The sequence below is a fragment of the Arvicola amphibius genome, chromosome 2, assembly GCF_903992535.2.
Source record: "Arvicola amphibius chromosome 2, mArvAmp1.2, whole genome shotgun sequence".
NCBI classification, from domain to species: domain Eukaryota; kingdom Metazoa; phylum Chordata; class Mammalia; order Rodentia; family Cricetidae; genus Arvicola; species Arvicola amphibius.
This window is the reverse complement of record NC_052048.2, coordinates 149,763,080-149,784,087: the sequence shown is the minus strand read 5'-3', so window position 1 is coordinate 149,784,087 and position 21,008 is coordinate 149,763,080. Positions and strand designations below refer to the sequence as shown.

General features: G+C 47.2%; 1 protein-coding gene across 9 annotated transcripts; it reads left to right on the top strand.

Annotated features, from left to right (window-relative positions):
- The first annotated feature begins 1,601 nt into the window (after window positions 1-1,601).
- Gimap4 (GTPase, IMAP family member 4) lies at window positions 1,602-9,943 on the top strand. 9 transcript variants are annotated; one of them, XM_042054605.1, is made up of 3 exons: window positions 1,772-1,910; window positions 4,789-4,874; window positions 8,249-9,943. In XM_042054605.1, the coding sequence occupies exons 2-3, from the start codon at window positions 4,817-4,819 to the stop codon at window positions 9,178-9,180; spliced, it is 990 nt and encodes a 329-aa protein (XP_041910539.1). In that variant the 5' UTR covers window positions 1,772-1,910; window positions 4,789-4,816; the 3' UTR covers window positions 9,181-9,943. The 9 variants fall into 9 exon arrangements, with proteins under 9 accessions (XP_038176557.1, XP_041910539.1, XP_038176559.1 ...); XM_038320631.1 differs by having other exon boundaries at window positions 1,778-1,910; window positions 4,789-4,858; XM_042054604.1 differs by lacking the exon at window positions 1,772-1,910 and adding an exon at window positions 3,438-4,600.
- The last annotated feature ends 11,065 nt before the right edge of the window (window positions 9,944-21,008 follow it).

Below are 21,008 nucleotides of genomic sequence, written 5' to 3'. Positions count from 1 at the left end.
AAGCTCTGTTGTGGGCCAATGCCGGTCCAAAGTGACACTCAGGGAGATCACTGAGCACAGTTTAGTGTGCTGAGGTCTCCCCGCGATGATGTTTCTCCCTCTCTCAACCTCTCCTCACAGCCTGTTTTGGGTACCATCTCATGTTACTGGCAGGACGCGTGGTCCCTCCATCTTCACCTTTCTCCCCCGTGAAATGGCCACAACTCAAGTGATGAGTGAGATGACAGGTGAAGGCGATGGGACAGGAAATGTCTGCGGCTGACGCGGGCAGGAAGCATTGCAAGGGCACAGATACATTTAACACCGACTGTCTTACTCTCAGAGGGTTCTGGGAAATGGGCTGACGTCAGCTGTAGGGTTCACAAATTCTCAAGAATTGCAATGAAAAATCACCCTGTGGTCTCTTTGCCCCAAATCTAATGAGGTGGACTGGAGATTTGTGTAAGTAGAAGGGAGTCTACAGATTGGAGAAAAATGCCAGTTTCATATGGGGACTTTTCGGCTCCCAGCATCCTGGTTACTGAAGGCTACACATTCACGGGCCCTTCAGTGCACAGGGCAGGCCGTGGAAAGGTGAGAGGAGGGTTTAGAAGGCCTGCGGTGAAGAACGGACTTGGTCAGGGCCTATCTCAGCACCACCTGCTTGCTTGGTGATTCTGTGCCAAGTTACCAGATTTCACAGGTGAACCTGGGGAATCAAAGTCACCGAATAAATACGTTTTCTTGGAGGTGGGAAATTTGGATAATCTGACCCACTACTCCCCCTTCTCCAGCGCTCCTGTTCTTTGTGTCAGGATCCAAAATCTAAGTTCTCCCTGCTGATCTCTGTCCGAGTAACTACCCAGGGCTGGTGGTCCCTTGGGTTCTAAAACATGCAGCTGTCAAGTTCATAACAATAGTGTGGAGATGCCAGGCTCTTCGGCTATACATGCGGGAAGGCTGCACAGAATTTGAAAGGAGACTAGTCCAAGCCGAAGAGGTTTGCATGGACCCTGAAGCACCCACCAAACAAGGGCTGTCCTGAATAAGAAGGGATAAAAGCGAAGTCACCCAAGAATCAGCCATGAAGTAGGCAGAATAGTAGAGAAAGGGAGAGAAAGAACAGATCAGAGAGAGGCTGGTAGCAGGATGATCAGTTTTATCATTAGAGAACTTTATAAATTCACGTAATGTGTTTTGATCAATTCCACCCCACTCCCCCCTCTAATTCCTTCTCTAGCCCTCTCCTTTCCCTCCCAGCATCATGTCCCCTTTCCCTGCAGTGAAATGGCCTTGCCATATCTAGCGAGTACTGTTTCCCGCAGATGCCCGCTGCCTCCAATCTTTCCAACTCCTTTTCTGAAGGCTCCCTGGGCCTGGAGGGGAGGAGGAATGATAGAGAGGTCCTGTTGAAAACCAGTCACACAGTGAATTATCTGAAGCATAAAATATCTAAACACCCCAATTAAAAGTAGATTCTACTATATGCTGTGACAAGGAGCCCCTCACCCCCGCTAATTTTTAAATAAGTAAGCACACAGGAGAGTCACTGTCAGTGTCAGCCAAGTCACTGTCATCCTGTTTACAGAATATTCTGCCAAACAAGAGCAGACTGCCCATTGTTTATTAAGTTGGGCCACGTTGTAGTCAACAAAAGTCCTCATGATGAGAAAAGTGACTAACACCGTGAAATACTTTATTTCTCATCTGATGTATCCTATCTCGAGCGTCCAGTAGCTACCAGCAGCCCATGGGTGCCTTGTTAGATGACACAGAACACCAGACTGTAGAGCTCTGCAGCGCCACTGGGTAGATGGGTGGGTCCCCGTGTGCTCCTGTCTCCACACTTCCTTCCCCGTGCTTCCTCTGCGGCTCTCTCTTCTGGGTTCAGCACTGCTGTAAAATCAGAGAAGGCCACAGGACCTTTCCAGGTAAGAATCGGGGTGCAGTGCGGGAGTGTTGAACTTGGTGAGGAGGGGGCTGCTCTGTTGGCCATGTCTAGTAAAACCCCCGGCAGACCTGCTCTTGGAAATTGTGCTTATTAGTCTCTGTTTCCTGCCTGCTAATTTTAGGCTGTAATCTGTACTGAAGGCTGAGTCCTACAAATTCATGTATGCTTCAGGGTCCATTGCTGCAAGGGTACTTTCTTTATGGAGAAAGTGTTCCTTCACTGGCCAAAAAATTTTTTAACTTGACTCTTGCAGGAAGAGAATGAATGAATCAGCTTGGTGGGAGCAGGAGAAGAAAGGTGGGGTGGGGGGATCCCTAACAGCACAGCTTGGCCTGTGTCCTCCTCCAAGCTGGCACACAGGTCAGGGTCCTCACGCCCTGTCATCTTTTTCCTTCAAGCTGCTTCCTCGGGGAACCATTCTTTCCTGGGTTCACGGAAGACTTGAGCTCCCTCCAGGGAAGTCTAAGTTACACTCATTGGGGCCACAGTTCCGAAGCCATAGCCCGAGGGAGGGGAACTTAGTCAATGAAATCAGCACCTATGGAAGCACAGGTTCTGGTTTTACATATGAGCTGGGTCTAAGATACCCCCCTCCCCTGCCTCAGCCTCTAGCTCTCCTTGTTAATCACCAGTACCAGCTCTATTAAGAGCTGAGTGGTTTTCCTTTCTAGCTTATGAGAAGCTGTCTTCTGTCCACCTCTTCAGACATAAAGAAATGAGCCTCTTTCAAAAAAACAAAAACAAAAAGCATCTGGCTTTCTGTTTCACATCTGTAATTGATGGCTCTGTGTGGAGACTCTCTCCATAACAAAGAACATTCCAGCCTGTCCTGGACACAGTCGGCTCCAGAGTTCTCAACAATGTTCATGGGTAGTAGGTAGAAGAAGCATGCAAAACGAGCTGAGTGTTTCTGCAGGTCTGTGTATTGGTTAACGAGGAAGGGACTGCTGCATGCACAGGCCACCATCCGACAGAGGAAGGTAAAGAACCAAGACCCGCCCTTTGCCCAGTGTTGTGCCTGTACCCAGGAAGTTTCCCGTCATATAGCCTGAGAGGAGACAGCAAATGTTAGAGAACAATCACATGCTACAACCATGTCCCTGATGGAGAACGGTGCTGAGCAGCGACAGCACAGGTAGCACAGTGACCCCGGGACCTGGCAGCTCAGGCTGGGGCTGCTGCAGGAGAGGGTTAGACAGGTCTCTCAGGAAGCGGTGGGCTGGAGCAGTGCTCCAGGAAGGGGAGTTCCCACAAAGCCTGGGAGATGAGAGGACCCTGGCGCACAGGGAGGTCAGTGTTTTCAGAGAGGGATGATCATGCTGGGATGTCTGGGTCATTTCGATAGCCCAAACCACCTTCTAAAGATGAACAAAAGTCACTAGGGAATTCAAGCAAGAAAAGTAAAATTCAAATTTATTTTTTCCTTAAAATATTTTTACTTTATGTGTATAAGTGTTTTGATTTCATGTATATGGATGTGTACATGTATACATATATGTACCATGTGCAGGTCTGGTTCTCCAGGAGGCCAGAAGAAGACATCAGATCATCTGAAATTGTTAGAGACAGTTTTGAGTTGCCATGTGGGTCTGGAAACTGAACCCTGGCTCTTTGTAAAAGCAGCAAGTGCTCTTAGCCCCTCAGCCACCTTTGTGTCCTCAGCTCCATGCGCTGCTAGAATAGAGTGCTCAAAGCTTTGACAAAGTGAAAAGTCAAACGCAAAGTTAAAATGGTCTTTTTGTTTGTTTTTTTGAGACAGGGTATCTCTGTGTAGCCCTGGCTGTCCTGAAACTTGTTCTATAGACCAGGCTGGCCTTGAACTCCTAGAGATCCTCCTGCCTCTGCCTCTTGAGTGCTGGGACTAAAGGTGTACACCACCACTGCCTGGCAGAACACTGAATCTTAACAGTAGACAATAAAGTAAGTGATACTGTCTCTTTTTTATATAAAAAATTATCTGCACACAATCATAAAAAGAGGTCCAGTTACACCAAAGCGTTGAAGTGATTATTTATAGGGTATTAGAACTTGGAGTGGTTTGAGTTTCTTTTCTGCTTATTTCCTGTTTTCACATGACGTGAAAGATGTTAATACTCCATCCAGACAGGACAGCACAGTTATGAGGGGAGATTGGGGTCTAGACAATGTATCCCTCTGATTCTGTGGACCTAATAAAGCAGTTGACACTGTGTTGTGACTGTTCTGTGTGGTAAATGCGTGGCGTGAAGACGCAATTGCCAGGCTTCAGGAGTGCAGCAGGAGTCTTCTTGCTAGGACATCTGACCTCCGCCTGTTACCCTGAAAACAAGTGGCAGTAGATTTGATCTGCGTGAAGGTAGAGACAAAGAGACAAATGAGATTTATGAAAGGAGCGTCAATAGGATTTAGGATGGGCTAATGCATGGCAGGAAGCAGAGGCTGTAATGGAGCCCATAGCCCGGCAAGAGCCATTGGCTGTATGGTGACGTCATTCACCAAGGAGCCATACCGGAGGTGGGAAGTAGTCAGGGCTTCTATCCTAGCCAACCTTTATAAGAGATGCCCTTGAAAGAGCAAAAGCCACAATGAGAAGCAGAGGCAGACGTTTGGAACGCTGAAGGAACTCCTGTAAAAGGAGCTACAGCACTCAACTGCTTGAGAGAGGTCCCGGGCCAGGACAAGCGCAAGGAGGTGCTGCAAGTATTTAAGTTTGTGTAAGAAAAAGGATAGCCTGAAAATGGAGTGTTGAGGTGAGGTCTGGGGTATGGAGCAGGAGAAATGAAAGTCTGGAGTTTATGGCCGAAAGTTCAGTGCTGGCTACAGGAGGTTGGGTTCCAAGTGTTCTTCAGAAAATGCCATGGCTGTTTCTTTATCTGCAGAGTCAGGCGACAATGGCAGCCCAGTACCATGGTGTGGGGTCCACAACCAGAAAGCCCAGTGCCGGCTATGGTGAGAGGAGCTGGAGGTGTGGGGATGTGGGAGTGCCTGGGCTGTGGGAGTGCGGGGGCGGGAGGCATGGAGAAGTGGGGAGGCAGGCACGGAGGTGGGCAGTCCCCCTTGCCCTGAAGGTCAGTCCCCACTTGAGCAAGATAAAGCCCTGTCAGCCGCTGCCCTCGTATTTCTCGGCTCTCCCACTTCTCTGGACTCTCCTCGCGCTCTCGCCCTGTTCGCTGGATGACATTCATCTGGCTAAGCAGGAGAAGCCACAGGGCCTGTCACTCGTCCTCACCTTGGCATAGCCCTCCCTTTCGTCTTTCTTTTTCCGTCTCTTGTTTGTTTGGACACAGACTCTCTCACTGTGGGCCAGGCCAGCTGGGAGCGTGTGGCAGCCATCCTGCTCCTGTCTCCCCAGTGCCAGGTGTGAGTGGACCACCACGCCTGACTTCAGCACAGCCTCTTCCTTCCTCCTTCCTACAAAGTGAACATGGCAGAGAGGCTGCCTGTGGCCTCTTTGATTGTGGCTTCTCTGATGATATCTCTGTCCTTTCCTAAAGGAGGATTGGGAGAGAACAATGTGGGGGCAATTGATCCCCCATCTGGGTCCCTGCTCCAGGTTCCTCATTTTCCAACTAACAAATAAATCAGTGTGTCACTGGGCACGCCCAGCTCCTTGCCCACCATATTCATTATGTCAGTTGAGATTCTGCTGTTTTATCAGACTACCTTACAGTGTAGTAGCTTCAAATATCACCCATTTCTTTGACTCCAGACACTGGGAGTCAGTCAGGCATTCCTGGGGTCTGAATCACACCTGTCAAAGTTGGGTACTCACTCATGTACCTGTGGCACGCTAGTGGTTCCCTATCAGAGTGGCAAGCTACTGGTTCCCTATCAGAGTCCCGATAGGCTCACGATGCACCTTGGCAAGCTAGTGGTTCCTGTTAGGGTGTTGGCAGACTCACAGGTGTGTGTACTTCAGGACTGAAACTTCCCCCCCACCCATTGCTACTTTTTTTCAAGAAACATTTATGTGACTTCAGGTCCATAAGTACATAAAATAGGTTACAAATCAAAGATAAGAAAGTTGAAATAAATTACATACATAATATGTATAATTGGCCATTTCTTAAAGATTAAAACCTATTTTTCTTGTCCATATAGTAAGGGGTTTCAGTTAGACAGGATGAATACATTCTGGAAACATGTTACATAGCATAGTGAACATACTTAATACTGAATTTTATAGTTGATAAGACAGTAGATTTTAAGTGTTCTCACCACAAAACATAGTTAGGTGAGCAATGGAGATGTTCAATATTGTATCCCTTTAAAGCATTCACTGTACACTATAATTATGTACAAGTTGGGTTTAACGAGTCCTTGGCAACACTGAAGAAGTGTATGGCATGCTCAAAGAAGGTAAATAAGAAATCTAAAGTTAATGAATGTATTGTTGTTTTTCTTCAACTTCAAAAAAAAGCACAGTTGCACACTAGTGAAGAGGGTTTGCTTGTTTTGCTTATGTGAGTGTAGTTGAATATTTGCTACTGCAGGATAGAGCATCTCGGACATTTTCCAGGGTCGATTGGTATTTTAGTTTTACAATAATCAGCTTTAAGAATGCCACTCACTAAGTACACAATACAAAGTGGCAATAGTCTCAAATCTGAGCCCAAATGCTTTGGGCAGTGGTTATTGGTACTGCATGGTATGAGTGAGGCCAAGTATTGGTGGTGTTTGGTCAGAACCAAGGTTCCCGTTTCATTATAAATCACAGGGAAAGTGGTGAGAGACATTACATTACACCCTTGATCTTGAAATGAGTTTTAGTTGCTGTGCACTCAGAACCCTTTACTGTTGTTAGCTTTCCCTCCTGCTTCTCATGTTCAGTTTTGTGGCCCCACATGGGGGTCACGACCTGTAGTTCAAAAGCTTTGGGTGGTGAACTAGCTCTTGGGCAGGCCAGGATGGTGGGGTCTCATTTGGCTGCTGCTGTCCATCAAGCTAGTCCAGGTGTCTTCACATGGTGGCTGCAAAGGAGTCAAAGGAGCAGGCAGCCTGTGGTGCTTAAAGGCTCTTGGTACTTTTGATGCCAGTCCTCCAGAGCCAGACCCACTGGCTACATTTTGCTTTCCGTTCCAGAGAGGAGGGATTCAGGGATGGAGGGACTGGGGGCACACACTGCACTCGAACCATGGCTAATCCCCACAGGGACCAACAGTGGCCAATCAGGACACAGGAGCTACGACTGGGACCTTTTCCCATTCTTCCTTCCTGGCCAAGGAACCAAAGCCTAAAGAACTTTTCAAATGGGGCGCTCGGCTGTGCAGCTAAATAAATACTAGCGGGAGCTGCCCTCACATCTTCTCCTAGGTCGTCTCAGGCAGTATTCTCAGCTGTAGTATTTCTTTCATCATGGGATTCTGGTTTCCAAACATGGGGAACTATCTTTATTCCCCCGAGTCTTTATTTTATTTTTATTTGTATTCATGTATTTATTTTACATCCCAGTTGCAATCTTCCCCGTCCTCCCATCCCAGCTCCTCACCCCCTTCCTGTCCCTCCCCACTGCCCACCCCCAATTTCCTCCTCTTCCATCTCTATCCAGGAAAGGGGGGGGTCTCCCATGAGCATCAACAAAGCATGGCATACCAAGTTGCAGTAAGACTAAGTACCTCCCCATGTATTAAGGCTGGGCTAGGCGACCCAGTATGAGGAGTAGGGTCCCAAAAGCCTGTAAAGAGTCAGAGACAGGCCCTGTTCCCACTATTAGAGGAGTCCCACAAGAGAACCAAGTTACACAGCTGTAATATAGACATACATACATATATATGTATATGTATGTATATGTATATATATGTATATATATATGTATATGTATGCAGAGGCCCTAGGTCAGTATGGGGAGCTATCTTAAAACTTATACGTCACTCCTACTTGGCTGTCAATTGTAAGAATAACAAGTCATTTTTAAATATAAATCAGAAAAAAAGACATTCTTCCCGGCAGATGCCCCAAACTCATCCTTTGTGTTCTGGGCTGGATTCCATTAGTGGGGGTAGTTGTTGGAAGCAGCTCACAGTTCTCTCGTGAAACTTTTATTTCCTCCTCTGGGGGCTTAGAAGCCACAAAGGGTCAGAATGAAGAGCTCAATAGAATACTGAAAAGAAGCAGTGAAGAAAAGAGATCAAGGGAGGCACCCGTGCCTCTTTGTCAAGTCCTTCAAGATGGCCTTTTTACCCAGAGGTTGTTTGTAGACCCTGGGAGGGCAGCGATGGCAGCCAGGGGGAAAGCCCACAAGCAGAGAAGCAAGAGAGCAGGCTCTGGATGGTGGGACTCTGTGCGTTTAACTGTTGGGGACTGCGTCTAACACTTGGTTTTATTTCCTTGATGTTCTAGAGCTTGGAGACCAAGACCAGGAAAATTCCCAACTGAGAATTGTCTTACTGGGAAAAACGGGAGCAGGAAAGAGTGCAACAGGGAACAGCATCCTCGGGGAGAAGGTGTTTCATTCTGGCATTTGTGCAAAATCCATTACCAAGGTCTGTGAGAAAAGGGTGAGCATCTGGCGTGGGAGAGAGCTTGTTGTCGTGGATACACCTGGTGTTTTTGACACTGAGGTACCAAATGTTGACACGCAAAAAGAGATCGCTCGCTGTGTTGCCCTGACCTCCCCAGGGCCTCATGCTCTGCTCCTGGTGGTTCCATTGGGACGTTACACCATGGAAGATCATAAGGCTACACAGAAGATTCTAAGCATGTTTGGAAAGAAGGCGAGAAGATTCATGATTCTCTTGCTCACCAGGAAGGATGACTTGGAAGACACCGATATCTGTGAGTACTTAAAGTCAGCTCCTGAAGACCTTCAAGAGCTGATCCGTAAGTTCGAGGATCGCTACTGTTTGTTCAACAACAGAGCATCAGGAGCTGAACAGGAGGACCAGAGGACACAGCTGTTGACCTTGGTCCAGCACATGGTGACAGAAAATGGAGGAAGATGCTTTACCAACAAGATGTACAGAAGTGCCGAGAAGGAGATTCAGAAACAAACCCGGGAGAAGCAAGAGCATTACAGACAGGAGTTGGAGAGAGAGCTAGCGCGGATAAGAGATGATTATGAAGAGCAGATTAGAGACCTGAAAGATCAGCTGGAGTGGGAGAGGAGAAAGGCACAGATGGAGAGGGAGTTCACCAGAACAAAGGCTTACTACACAGAGAGACAGCAAAATGCTAGGAGGGAAGTGGAGACCCAAAATACGATAGTTGATATAATCTTAAAAATATGGGAGGTTGCTTGCTTTATCATCAGTCAGTTTATGCAAGATGACTAAGACCTGGTCTATACGACTAGACCTCATCTGCTTTCCGCATTTGTTCCTGATAACCCTGCCCACCCCTCACTGGCCAAATTCTCTGCTTTCCGTCCTCCAGAACTAAGGAGTAAAAGGCACCTTTGGCAGTTGACAGATGTTCAACTGACTTAGCAAAAAACCCCAACCAATCCTCTAGAACAACTCAAAAGCAGATGTATTCATGCTCGCCACCCTTGCGTTCTTCCTCAGAGAAAGTCACCCAGGAGCCCCCAGGAGATGACTGTAAGATGTTCCCATTCGTCCTCCTCTGATTCTCAACAATAATCTTCACCTGCAGCTGCTATACACTGCTGCTCAGGTTTTTTTTTGACAACAGTCCTCTATGTTTTATTAGAAGTTCAATTCTTTGCATGAGGTAATCTTTAGATGACTGTACAGTTCTCAGTGAGTGTCAGTTTGTTTTGTTACAAACTCATGAATGGCCTCAAATTGTTCGCCATCTTTCCTTTGAAGGAAAAGCAAATCTTATAAGTCAAGTAACTCAGGATAAGCACAAATTAGCAATTTAATAGACGACACTGCAGTGTTCGATATGCTCAGGTGTGTCTCTAGAAGCTCTCTGTCAACCTTCTAACCAGTTTGATGAAGTCAGTTCTCTGCTTGAGAATTGATCTGATTGCTCCAACCCCACCCCATACCCCAATACATCCAGCTTGTATTGCTTCTGCCCAGCCCAGCTAATTTGCTTATTATTTTTATAATAAACTTTTCTACTGCCTCATCCTTGTTCAGAACTGGAGTCTGTTTTGTCCTGGAGAACAGTGCTGCTATAATAGCAGTGATGAACTGTGTTTTATTGCTAAAAGTTTTAGGTACTTTTAAAACCAGACTTACTCTATCCCTATGGCACCTCGCACCTCCTTGTTTTCTGTCTTGTTTCCTTATGCATGTGGGTGCATGTGTGTATATGTGTGTGAGTGTGTATGTGTGCATGCATGTTTGTGCATGTGCAGGTACATGTGCATATATGTGTATGAGTGTGTTTGTGTGCATGCATGTTTGTGCATGTACAGGTACATGTGCATATGTGGAGGGTAGAGGATGATCTCAGGTCTCATCCTCAGCGATGCCATCCACCTCCCTTGAGACAGTGCTTCTCACTGGCCTGGAGCTCACTGGCTAGACTGTCCTGGCTGTCCTATGTCTCCGAGGATGCTGTACTGCCACCTCCCTAGCAAGTGCAGGCCACCACATGCAACTTTTCACACAAGTTCTGGGAGTCAAACTCAGGTTCCCAAGCTTGCGAGACAAGTGCTGTCCTGGCTAGGTTACTCTCCTAGTCCTGTCCTCTTTTTGGCTCTGAAATCTTTGAGCCACGTTCTCAATTCCTCATGGTCAAACACCACGACCCTTTAGGACCTTTATTATGTTATGTGCCTTAGATTTCTGAAGCCTGTGAGGTTTTCCTGGTACATAAGTGTCCCTTTCATATAGAGGTAGCAAGAATTATTTCCTTAGCCGGGTAGTGGTGGCACACAACTTTAATCCCAGCACTCGGAAGACAGGCAGGCAGATCTCTGTAAGTTCTAAGCCATTCTGGTCTGCAAGAGCTAGTTCCAGAACAAGCACCAAAGCTACAGAAAAACCCAGTCTCGAAAAACCAAAAATAATAAAAGGAATCATTTCCTTATTTCCCTCCCTACATTTCTTTAGAGTTATCCTTATTATTTGTTTCTAGGGCTCCTCAGTGTTTGTCCCAACATTTCCCAGTGCTCACTTGTGACAGCGCACAGTTCACTTTGTTCTTCCTGAAAAGTTCAGTATCAATGCAATAATCCAAATCAGACCAAATCAAACGGAATTAGAAAAAGCCCAATTTTAATGGATACCAATGCTCCCAGGTGGCCTTTCAGCCCCTTCCTCACCCCCCCCCCCCAGAAATGAGATGGGGAAGGAAGACTGGAAAACCACGTGTTTCCTCTTTGGGTTGCTGTGTAAATACCTGTGGGAGTGGTCTTGAGCATCTCTGAGAAGGGGTCATGGTTTGGCAGGCTTTCTTGAGGGTGGAGTCAGGACTGAGGCAACTCCCAGGGGAGGGGGCTTGGGATGGAGGTTCCACCCAACATTCCAGACTCTTTGGATAAATGGATGCCAGGGGCTTGGGCGAAGCCTTAACCCAAACACTTTCATATCTGAAAATTGGTTTCTCTAAGCTGCTTCCAGCAGCAGGTGACCATTTCAGAAGGTCAGTAGTCAAAATGCAGAGAACAACTCACTGTGGTGTGCCCAGCGCTAATTGATACACCCACACACAACTCCTGCATCCAGGGTACAGGGAGCATCAGGTAAGAGGGGTGGAAAGGGTGGAGAGGACCAGGCAGTTTGCTGTGGTAAACAACATAGCCAAAAGCATCTTGGGGAGGAAAGGGTTTGTTTCATCTTAAAGTGTATAATCCATCATGAAGGGAGCCAGAACAGGGACTCGGGACTGAAAACTGGAGACAGGACCTGATGCAGAGGCCATGGAGGGTTGCTGCTTACTTTCTTGCTGTCCATGGCTTGCTTAGCTTAACTTTTTAAATATAACCCGGGACCACTTGTCCAAGAATGGCTGTAGCAGGTTTTCTTTTGGGCCACCAACCCGCTCCTAAATCATGGCACAAAGACTTACTATTTGTTAAGAATACTCAGCCTTATTTTATGTAGTGATGGAGCTGCGGGCAGGCCTGCTTTTTGTCCTGCCCAGCTCCCAGCCGCCTGGCTTATGCCCTGAAATAACAACATACAAATTGTATTCTTTTAAACACTGCTTGGCTCATTAACTTCAGCCTCTTACTGGCTAACTCTCACATTTTGATTAACCCATATTTAGTAATGTGTGTAGCACCACGAAGGGAGACTTACGGGGAAGATTCTAGCCTATGTCCATCTTGGGTCGGAGCTTCATTGCATCTGTCTCAGAGAGGAGAGGCATGGCGGCTGTCTGAGGCATCTGCCTCACTTCCTTCTTCCTGTTCTGTCTACTCCACCCACCTATGTTCTGACCTATCAGGCCAAGCAGTTTCTTTATTAATTAACTAATGAAATCATCAGATAGATAGAAGACACACCTACATCAATCTTATGCTTGTCCCACTAGCTCTTGTAACTTAATTAAACCTGCTTCTCTTCATCTATGTTTTGTCTCTGGGATTTTTACCTTCTTTCATTCTGTATGTCCTACTCTATGTCTGTCTGGTCCTGAGTACATCACTCTCTTTCTTCCTTGTTCTCTTCTCCTCTTCTCTCTCAAGCCTAGATTCTTCCTTCTCCTTATTCTCTCTGCCCATAAGGCCGACCTATCACTCTATTGCCTAGCTATTGGCTCTTCATCTTTTTATTAGACCAATCAGGTGCTTTAGGCAGGCAAGGTAAAACAAATGCCACAAATCTTTACATACTCAAAAAGGTAGCATAAATAAACACATTTTCTTTTGTCTAGTTAAAGTAATAGCCACACCATAAACAAATGTAAAATACCTTTATGTAGGTAAAGTAATATTCCACAACAGGCGGCAACCCTCACAGTGGGCTGAGCCCTCCTGTATCAGTCATTAGTCAAGAAAATGCTCCAGAGACTGAGCCACAGGCCAGTCTGAGGGAGAACTTTTCCAGCTGAGGTTCCCTCTTCTAGATGACTCTAGCGTGTGTAAATTGACAAAGAAATGAAGCATACGCTCCTTAATTTATTCACCATGCCCAGTGCGTTAGTTAATATCACCATCACCATGAGTGGCGGATATTAGTGGTGGTGTAAGGCTCATCTCTCTCCTTTGGAGGATGCCTCCAGAGCTCCTGGCTAAGCAAGAGTCTGGACTGTAGTAATAACTACTCTGATATTTACCCTGTTAGCACAGGGCTGATCTGCATTTTAGAATGCTCATTTTCTTTTAACCTAAAGAGTATAAGGTGACAGAATTTGTTTCTCCATGTTTCTTTTCCCATATATTGGTTATGTAAAGTAAAATGTAAAGTAATGTTTTCCTGACATTTTCTACACATGCCTTGATCACATTCACACCTGCACGGTGCCTTCTCTTCTCTTTGCCCATCTTCTGCCCCCTTCCTTTCCCCAAACATACCTCCTTCTGCTTCATTTTTCTTAAGACATTTTAGCTTCAATATTTGGGGGAAAACTTCCAATATTTGCTTTTCTGAATCTACTTTCTTTCCCTACAATTCCATCCATATTTAAGAAAGTGACACAATTTCCTTCTTCTTTTATATAATTCAGTCAAATCTATTTTGTTACATATTGTGGCAGTTTGAGAAATGTCATTCTCAGGTATTTGAACACTTGGTTCCTAGTTGGCTGTGCTGTTTGGAGGGATAATGGAAGGTGCATCCTTACTGGAGGAAGGACATCACTGGGGACAGATTTGAGTGTTGTGGAATAATCTTTTTTGCACACTGTGAAGATGTGTCTTTGCCACAGTGCCTTCTGATTGGTTTAATAAAAACCCAAAAGGTCAATAGCTAGGCAGGAAGAGATTAGGCAGAACTTCCGGGGGAGAGAAAAGAAAGGCGATGAATAGAGGTGCAGGAGAAATGCCAGAGAACACAGAGAGGAAACAGGAGGTGCAAGAGGGAAGAGAGGTAAAAAGCCACAAGGCAAAACAAAGATAAATATAAAACAGGTTAATTTAAGTTATAAGAGTTAGTGGGGCCGGTTGTGGTGGCGCACGCCGGTAGGATTTGCTGAAGGAGGCAGAGGCAGGAGGATCACGAGTTCGAGGCCAGCCTGGGCTACACATTCTTTGCCGGGCGGTGGTGGCGCACGCCTTTAATCCCAGCACTCGGGAGGCAGAGGCAGGCGGATCTCTGTGAGTTCAAGACCAGCCTGGTCTACAAGAGCTAGTTCCAGGACAGGCTCCAAAGCTACAGAGAAACCCTGTCTCGATAAACCAAAAAAAAAAAAAAAAAAAGAGTTAGTGGGACAAGCCCAAAGTATAGGCTGAACTTTCATAATTAATCATAAGTCTCTGCGTTACTTTTTGTGACCTGGTGACCCAAAGAAAAATCTGACTCCATTTGAGACTTTCTAGCCTTACCCACCATGCACTCTCTGGGCTTCATGCTTACAGCTGGAGTGGCCTCTTAGCTTCCTGCTCTGGCTGCCTGCGACCATGCTACCCTCACCATTCTGGACATCCCATCTGGAATCGGAAACCAAAATTAACTCTTTCTTCCATAAGTTACTTTGGCCATTGTATTTTATTACAGCAGCAAAGTAAACAATGCACTTATCTTCTTTGTAAAAAAATAATATTTATTTTAGGACATGTCCCAGGACTCCAGCAAAGCCTCTGACCTCTTGGCATTCGGCCCGGACAGTTGGAATTCAACCAAACACCTTCTATTCCCAGCCTGCCATAGGACTCCAGAAGAAGCTCTGCCCCCACAGGGCAGTCGGGCACTGTAAAGATCTCTTTGTGATGAGGGTGCCTAGCATCATGGCGAACTGAGCAGGACAGTGAGACCCACGTGCAGGTCTGGGGCTGTTGCTCTGGGCTCTAAGGAGAAAACACAGGCACAGCCAGCACTTTGTAGCACTAGTCAGAGGGGCACCATTAGAGTGAGCGAGATATGGTGTGGAGAGAGAGAGGGGGGGGGATGGTTCGTGTCCTGTGGACAGAGACATATCTCAAGAGGTGAGAGAGGAAGGGAGTGGGCAGAGGTGAGGGGCTTGATTGCTACCCAGTGCCAAGCTGATATTGGGGCCTGGGCTGCTGCTGGGATCCATCCATATATGGTTTCTTGGCTTGACACAGCTGTGGTCTCTGTTGATATCCCTGGCCCCTTTAACCATCAAAAGCTGAGCGGACAGGACTGCATACAGTGGCCCCGACTCCACTGACCGCAGCACTAGGGAGAAATGGCCACACCACTCACTGGCTCAAGCACTCAGGAGAGAGGGTCCTGCACTACCTGGACAGCACAATAGAGCTGACCCTATGATCAGGGGCACGGCTGAGAAGACCCTGAGGGCATGGTAAGGGGAGAGCAGGACACACCCCTCTTGTATCCCATGTGGTGGCTAGGAGAGGAAAAGATGCCCTCCTCCCCTCCCCCTCACCAGCTGCAGCACTCAAGAGAACAGGCCCTGTGCCTCGCCCGGCAGCACAGCAGAGTTGATCCTGTAGACAGCACAGGACAAACACCCTGAGCATGTGAGGGGGACATAGCTGGTACAGCCTCCCTCCTCTATGGTGAGGTGGTGAGGACAAGGGAAAGATGCCTCCCCCACCCTTTACAAGGGAGCTGATCCCTTCATCAGCTGCAACACCCGGGAAAGTGAGCTCTGCGGCTCATCTGAACAGCACCGCAGAGCTGATCTTGTTACAAGTGAGCCAACCCTGAGAACGTGGGTGTGAGAGACCCAGGCCCACTTCTCATCTGCCATAGAGCAGCATGGGCCTGGGAGAGACGCCCTTTTCCCTCCACCCACTAACACCTAAGGCAAATGGGGGAGCTGTCCCTGAGGTAAGAAGAGGGGAAGAGCTGTCTCTAAGCCCCAGCAGCTGCAATGGTTGGGAGGGCAGGCCCTGCACCTCGCTGGAGCCAACCCTGAGGGGTGAGTGAGCCAGCCCCAAAGTAGTGAGCGTGGGAGCTCTGTCCCCATTTCCCATGTGTTTTGTGGTAGCATAGACAAGGGAAAGATGCCCTCCCCGTTCTGTCCATCCACCCTTGAGGAAGGTGGAGGGGCTGACCCTGGGTCCTAAGAGCCAGAGGGCTGTCCGTACCCCTCACAAGTTGGTGAGAGTAGCTCTGAACTTCTCCTGGGCAGCATGTAGAGCTGACCCTGATGGTGTAGGTGGGGAGAGCCAACTCGGAGGGCAGAAGCAGGAGAACTGGCCCCACCCCTTGTTCAGTGATGCAGGGGAGGTTAGGGGGAGCTAGCTGGGGCAATGCTGGAGAGCTCACCCTGGTGGTCAGGGAGAAACTGTCAGTGGACCAACCCTGCAGCAGCCCAGGCCCAGAGCCAGGGTTATGACGTGGCCCACCCAACATCCACCCCATCTATCTATGATGCTGGAGCTTGTGAAGGGACCCAACTGTCAGACCCAAAGCTGCAGGATCTCCACAACATAGGGCAACAGCAGAATATCCAAGAAGAGTCTCAGTGAGGGCCCAGCATCAATGGTGTAGCAGAAACCAGAGGCCTCAAACCAGACCACTGACTCTTTGCAACCAACACTTGCGAGTAAAAACACATGACCAAAGGGGTTTGCAGCGTGACTTACTGTGTCACACGGCAGCTTCCACAACATGATTTTTAATTTTTTTCCTTTATCTCTTCTTTTCTCTTAAATTTTGTGGGTTTTTTTTTTAGGGGGTTGGTTGCAGTGGTAGAGGGCAGATGTGAAGGGATGGAAAACTGAATGAGATCAAGGTGCTATTAAAGATGAGTTCATTGTGACATTTTCATATATCTATAATATGTTTTATGATTTGACAACACACATCCTCCTTAAAAATTATTTATCCTGAGCTATGGTGGCACACGCCTTTAATCCCAGCACACAAGGGGCAGAGGCAGATGGATTTTTGTGAGTTCGAGGCCAGCCTCGTATTTAGAGTGAGTTCCAGGATAGCTAGGGCTATTACACAAAGAAACCCTGATTCGAAAAACCAAAGAAAGGTTATTTATGTGTGTGTGTGTGTGTGTGTGAGAGAGAGAGAGAGAGAGAGAGAGAGAGAGAGAGAGAGAGAGAGAGAGAGAGAGAGAGACAGAGAGAGAGAGTAGCTGCCTGAAGAAGACAGAAAGCACTGAATCCCCTGGAGCTGGAATTACAGGCAGTTGTAATGCACCTGACATGGATGCTGGGAACTGAACTTGGGTCTCTGGAATAGCAGCAAGCACCCCAACCACTGAGGCATCTCTCTAGCCCCAGTCAGCTCCCCGCTTTCCTCAGTTACTTCCTCTCCTCTCCTGCTAGTCTCCTTCCTTCTTCCAAATCATTTCTCTTTCCTTTCATGTCTTTAAAAAAAAACAGATTCTACCTATGAGAGAAAAATGGTGATATTTGTGTTTGTATGTCTGGCTTATTTTACTTAAGATAATAATTATCAACTCCATCCATCCTATTGCAAATAAAATTGCATTCTTTCCTCAATAGACACATGTGTATATCTCGTATTTCCCTTATCCATTCATTCTTTCATGGGCTCCTAGACTGAGCGGTGTAATAATAACCATGCTCATGTATTTATCTGTACTTTATGCTTGGTTTGATCCTTTGGGCACATCCCTGGATCTTAAGATGTTTGTCCCCCACAAGCGTTTTGTATGTGTGTGAGTTAGTACATGTGCACGTGTGTAAGTATGCATGTGGAAGCCAGTGAAGTCTCCTTCAGTTAGTCTCTACCTTTTTAATGTTTTTATTACATTTATTTACGTGTGTGCGTGCACACAGTGCATGTGTATGTGGAGGGCAGGGGACAGCTGTGGGAGTTGGTTCTCTCCTTCCACCCTGTGAGCCCCAGGGGCCAACCTAAGTCCTCAGGCTTGGTAGAGACGCCTTCACCCTCGGAGTCTTCTCACAGACCCTCTCTGCTTTGTTTTGTTGAGACAGAGTTTTTCATTGAATTTTGGACCTTGCAGGTTTCCGTACACTGACTGTGAGGGCACCTCAGATCCTTCTGTTACCCCAACTCTTGACAGCACAGAGTAAAATCCTAACGTGGCATACGACCTCAGAAGTCTACGTAGTCAAATGCTCACTGAGGAAATGTCACACAGCAGTGCTTTAGTTATGGGGGTTTTGAGGAAACACTAAATATATATTTTTTTAAATTTTGTTTGTTTTTTTTCTTGAGACAGGTTTTCTCTGTGTAGCCCTGGCTGTCCTGGAACTCACTCTGTAGATCAGGCTGGCCTTGAACTCAGAGATCCTTCTTGCCCCTGCCTGCTAAGTGCTGGGATTAAAGACATGCGCCACCACACCTGACTCCTAAATACTTACATCTTTATAATATAAAACAGTGAAGGGCCCAGGCCATTACCCAGACCCCTGCTTTGACAATTTGGTAGCCATGACAGGCTGCAGAAAAGACCCTCCAGGATGTAGGCCCCTGACCCAGCAGGATGTGCTGTGTCCCCGACCTTGCACTAAGTCACTGAAAACAAAAATAAACAAAAACCCACAAGAAACCACAAGAAACCACAAGATGACCCCATATGGAATAGAAGCAAACAGAGGCGAGGCTAGCAGGCTCTGGACGCGCTTTACTGAAAAGGTTGGAATGCAGGAACCACAGCAACAGATGCAGCCATTTTCCCGCTGCTGTAACAAACCAAACAAGCTAGGACAGGTACCCAAGTCCAGGGGTTCCGCTCCTGAGACTGTGACTATACTAATGGCAGACCCCCAGCCCACACTTGCTCTTCTCCCAACAAATACCCTGCTCCACCACTGCATCGGGTGGACAAGAGACGGGATTTGATCGTAATTAGAAAGACTCTCTGCTTTTACATCAGATCTGGTCTCCTGGCAGTCTTTGGGGGTTTGGGGGTCCAAACTCTGGAGTCACTAAACACGACCTTTGGCTTACTGAGCACCATAAAATGTGAAAGTAATTTTGGTTGGTGCCAGATGGGAAGTGTGGCAAGAATCGTGCCAGGGGAGAAGAGGCAACTCTGCCGTGAGAAATTCTTGATGTCTCCTTGCTGGGGAAGTTCAGCGCTGGCTCTGCTCCTTTCTTGAGCAGCCTCAGATGGAAGCCACTGAACCACATTTCCTGCTTGTATTTTCAAAAGCGGAGCCCATTGTTCTCACTTTGGGGCCCTGGTGAGAAGAAAAGACCTACGCGTTCTTTTGCTTTCCATTTTGTAGACCGAGTGAAGGTCTCTTCCGGGATCTTCCTTTACAGGTCTCATCATGCTGGTCCTTTATGGGACACCTTCACACAGGTAAAGGGAATGAGATACTTAAGCACACGATGGCTGTGGGTCCCTGCTGTGGACTCTCATTAATGACCGGAAAGTCACATGCTAGGCAGAGCAATAAAGTGGGCAAAAATGAAGCTCTTCCTTACTTGATCCAGTCCTTAGTGTGTGTCCATTTCTTAGACTCCCCTAGGGAGCATAGGTGTCCATTTCTTACAGACTCCCCTAGGGAGCATAGGTGTCCATTCCTTACAGACTCCCCTAGGGAGCATAGGTGTCCATTCCTTACAGACTCCCCTAGGGAGCATAGGTGTCCATTCCTTACAGACTCCCCTAGGGAGTGTAGGATGTCCTGCTATTTTCTAGGAATATCTGAAGCAGGGGTAATGCCTTTTCTTTGGTCCAGCACAGGCTCTCAGTCTCGGGGTAGGCATTCTAAAATGGCACAGAAATGCCACATCAGTCACACCTGGGGATATGTTTGGACAGTGCATTATCAGACCTTGGCCCACACTTTATATTTCAACAATTCTCAGGTACCTGATAAAAATCTATGACAAACACTGGATGTTTTTGTGAAGTGCAGTGTTCACGTCATAAAATACGCAGGAAGTATATAGCAGTGATCATCTAAGATTAATGCAAATTTAACAAAAGATGGCAGCCTTCTCAGTGTGGGCATTTTGTTTAGCGTGGATGGTCTCTGCTATGGCTTTTCCAATCACGGCCGTTAACATGGCCCAGATTCCCTCAGTAGGTGGTAACATCTGATACAGAGGAGTTGTAAGCGGTCAGTATGGGAACAGCTCTCATTCCTTAAGGAAAAGACCCAAAGGCTAACACAACAGAATAAATTAAACAAACATGTACTTCAAATTTAGTCTTTCTAAGTGCTCTTCCAGGAAATAAAAATCTCAGAGACTTCAGACCTTCTTACCCCCTTGAGCTTTGGACTCGAGCAAAGCACTCAACAGGGGATGTCTCTGCCTGTATTTCCTTATTTCAAGAACCCCAGATGCCTTTGGTTTCTCTAGGTCTGGCTGATCCAGGGTGTCTCTGTAGGAGTCTGGCCAGGTTTGGAACCAGACGCCCACTCTGAGGGTTTATTTCTTGACCCATCTTTGGCTCCTATGTAGAATTAACAAGAGTGCAGTGGGTCCTTGTGAGAAGTCACCCTGACCCCCGCAATGAGACCGCAATGGCTCCCGAGTGAGGAGCAGAGCTGAGTCACGTGCCTGGCAGCCACCACTAGTTTTCTGTCCTTACCACCTTTGCGCCTTCCTTGTTCATAGACCTACATCACTGCCTAGAAAGCAGTGTCCACGTGAGTACTGCATTCCACAGGGTTTCCTGCGGCCAGAGGCAGCCATGTGACCAAGAAACATAAGCAGAAGTATTGTGGGTTCCTGCACGTCCTCTGCCTTGGTAATAAAGGCCTTGTTCTCTTGCTTCTCCTTGGGACTCGGAGGCTGGAAGCTGCTCTCAAAGAATGTTGAGTAGGAAGAAAGGGGAACACACATGAAGGTGCTGATCTTAGCCCCAAACAGACTCAGGATCTCCCTTCATCATGTCCAAATCGTCCCTTTGTTTGCCAAGTCGCTGTAGTGAATTATCTCCTGAGGTGTCGCCGAACATATCAGTGTGCTATGCTGGGCTAATGGGGAGCAATCCCACATGCCACAGGGAATTTTAGAGCAGTTGTAACACATGTGGAAAAGTCAACCATGGCAGCACAAAGGATACTTTCTGAGCTGAGAAACTGACATGATTTACCTCAGCTGAGACCTCCATGTTGACTTCACAGAGCCTGCAGATAAGGGGCCTCACTGGAGAGGGGCAGAATGTGGTCTGAAGAAGAGTCCACCCGACTCTAGAACCTACACAGAGACCTGCAAAACAGCTGGCAGGGGCAGAGAAA